Below are 985 nucleotides of genomic sequence, written 5' to 3' on the forward strand. Positions count from 1 at the left end.
TTGTTTCAAAAGCAGAGGAAACAGTGAGGGATCTTCCGTAGAGGAGAAACGTGACACCGGCAGCTGTAGACAACCTGGCAAAGACGTAGCAGTCATCACCAACACAAACCTGTCATTATATAAAGATTGAAGTCCATTCTCGTAGGCATAAAACATCCTGAGCTGTCAGTAAATGCATCATCTCCAGGTGTGGTCCTGCTGTCTACCTCTTCCATTAACTGGTTTTCCTTTCAGCTAGAATCCCTCCAGCAATGAAAAATACATTTGAATCTTTTAAAAGAGTCTGTAGTCTAAATGTTGGATCTTTGTTTTTTGTTTTGTTTTTTCCAAATACTTTGATGTGCTTTTGCATCAATTTAGGAATCAGAACACACCTCCTCACTCCAGAGGAAAGGCCAGATGGGTCTGAGGAAAAGGAAACAATCTGGTCGAGGGATGAGAAACGACGGTTTTCCTGGCACAGTGTTTGTAGCTGTGGGATACGGACACAGACGGGGTCAGAGGAGTGACCACAGCAGGACAGGCATCGAGGCTAAAGCACTGTGGCGTTGTGGCCCTCCATCCTAGGCAGTCTGGGGTCCTGCACCGTTCCCATGGTTCCCAGAAGTGAGCGGCCGTCCTCGGAGAGGCCTGATCGCACCAAGGACACTGACGTGGGGACAGACCTGCCTCTTTGGTCAGCTGCTGAAGAGGACTGAGTGGTGGCCTGTTGGAAAACGGGCAGGGGCAGAGATGTGGGGCTGGTGTGGGCAACTTCCACTGGCACGCCTTGCTCCTGGTAGCCGTAGCCGATGTTTCCACATGGGAATCTTCTCAGTCTGTACAGAGGAACTGGAGGAAGGGCGGCGGAATCTAGAAGCAGAGGGGACTGGGTGGCAGGAGGGGGTGGAGGTGGTAACAAAGGCCTGCACAGACCCTGCTGCTGCTGCTGCTGCTGCTGCTGCTGGTGGGGCAGCATCTGGGGGTGGGGGTGGGACTGCTTGTT

The 985-nt window shown here is 52.1% G+C and overlaps 1 protein-coding gene across 1 annotated transcript in view; it reads right to left on the reverse strand.

The window, feature by feature from the left end:
* Positions 1 to 532: 532 nt before the first annotated feature.
* LOC112487877 (ALK tyrosine kinase receptor-like) overlaps positions 533 to 985 on the reverse strand; it is a 4,376-nt gene continuing 3,923 nt past the window's right edge. Inside the window, exon 5 of the mRNA XM_025061093.1 lies at positions 533 to 958. Coding sequence (XP_024916861.1) covers positions 533 to 958 — 426 coding nt within the window. The remainder of the gene's footprint in view (positions 959 to 985) is intronic.

This window comes from Cynoglossus semilaevis, chromosome 1, assembly GCF_000523025.1.
Source record: "Cynoglossus semilaevis isolate Cse_v1.0 chromosome 1, Cse_v1.0, whole genome shotgun sequence".
NCBI classification, from domain to species: Eukaryota; Metazoa; Chordata; class Actinopteri; order Pleuronectiformes; family Cynoglossidae; genus Cynoglossus; species Cynoglossus semilaevis.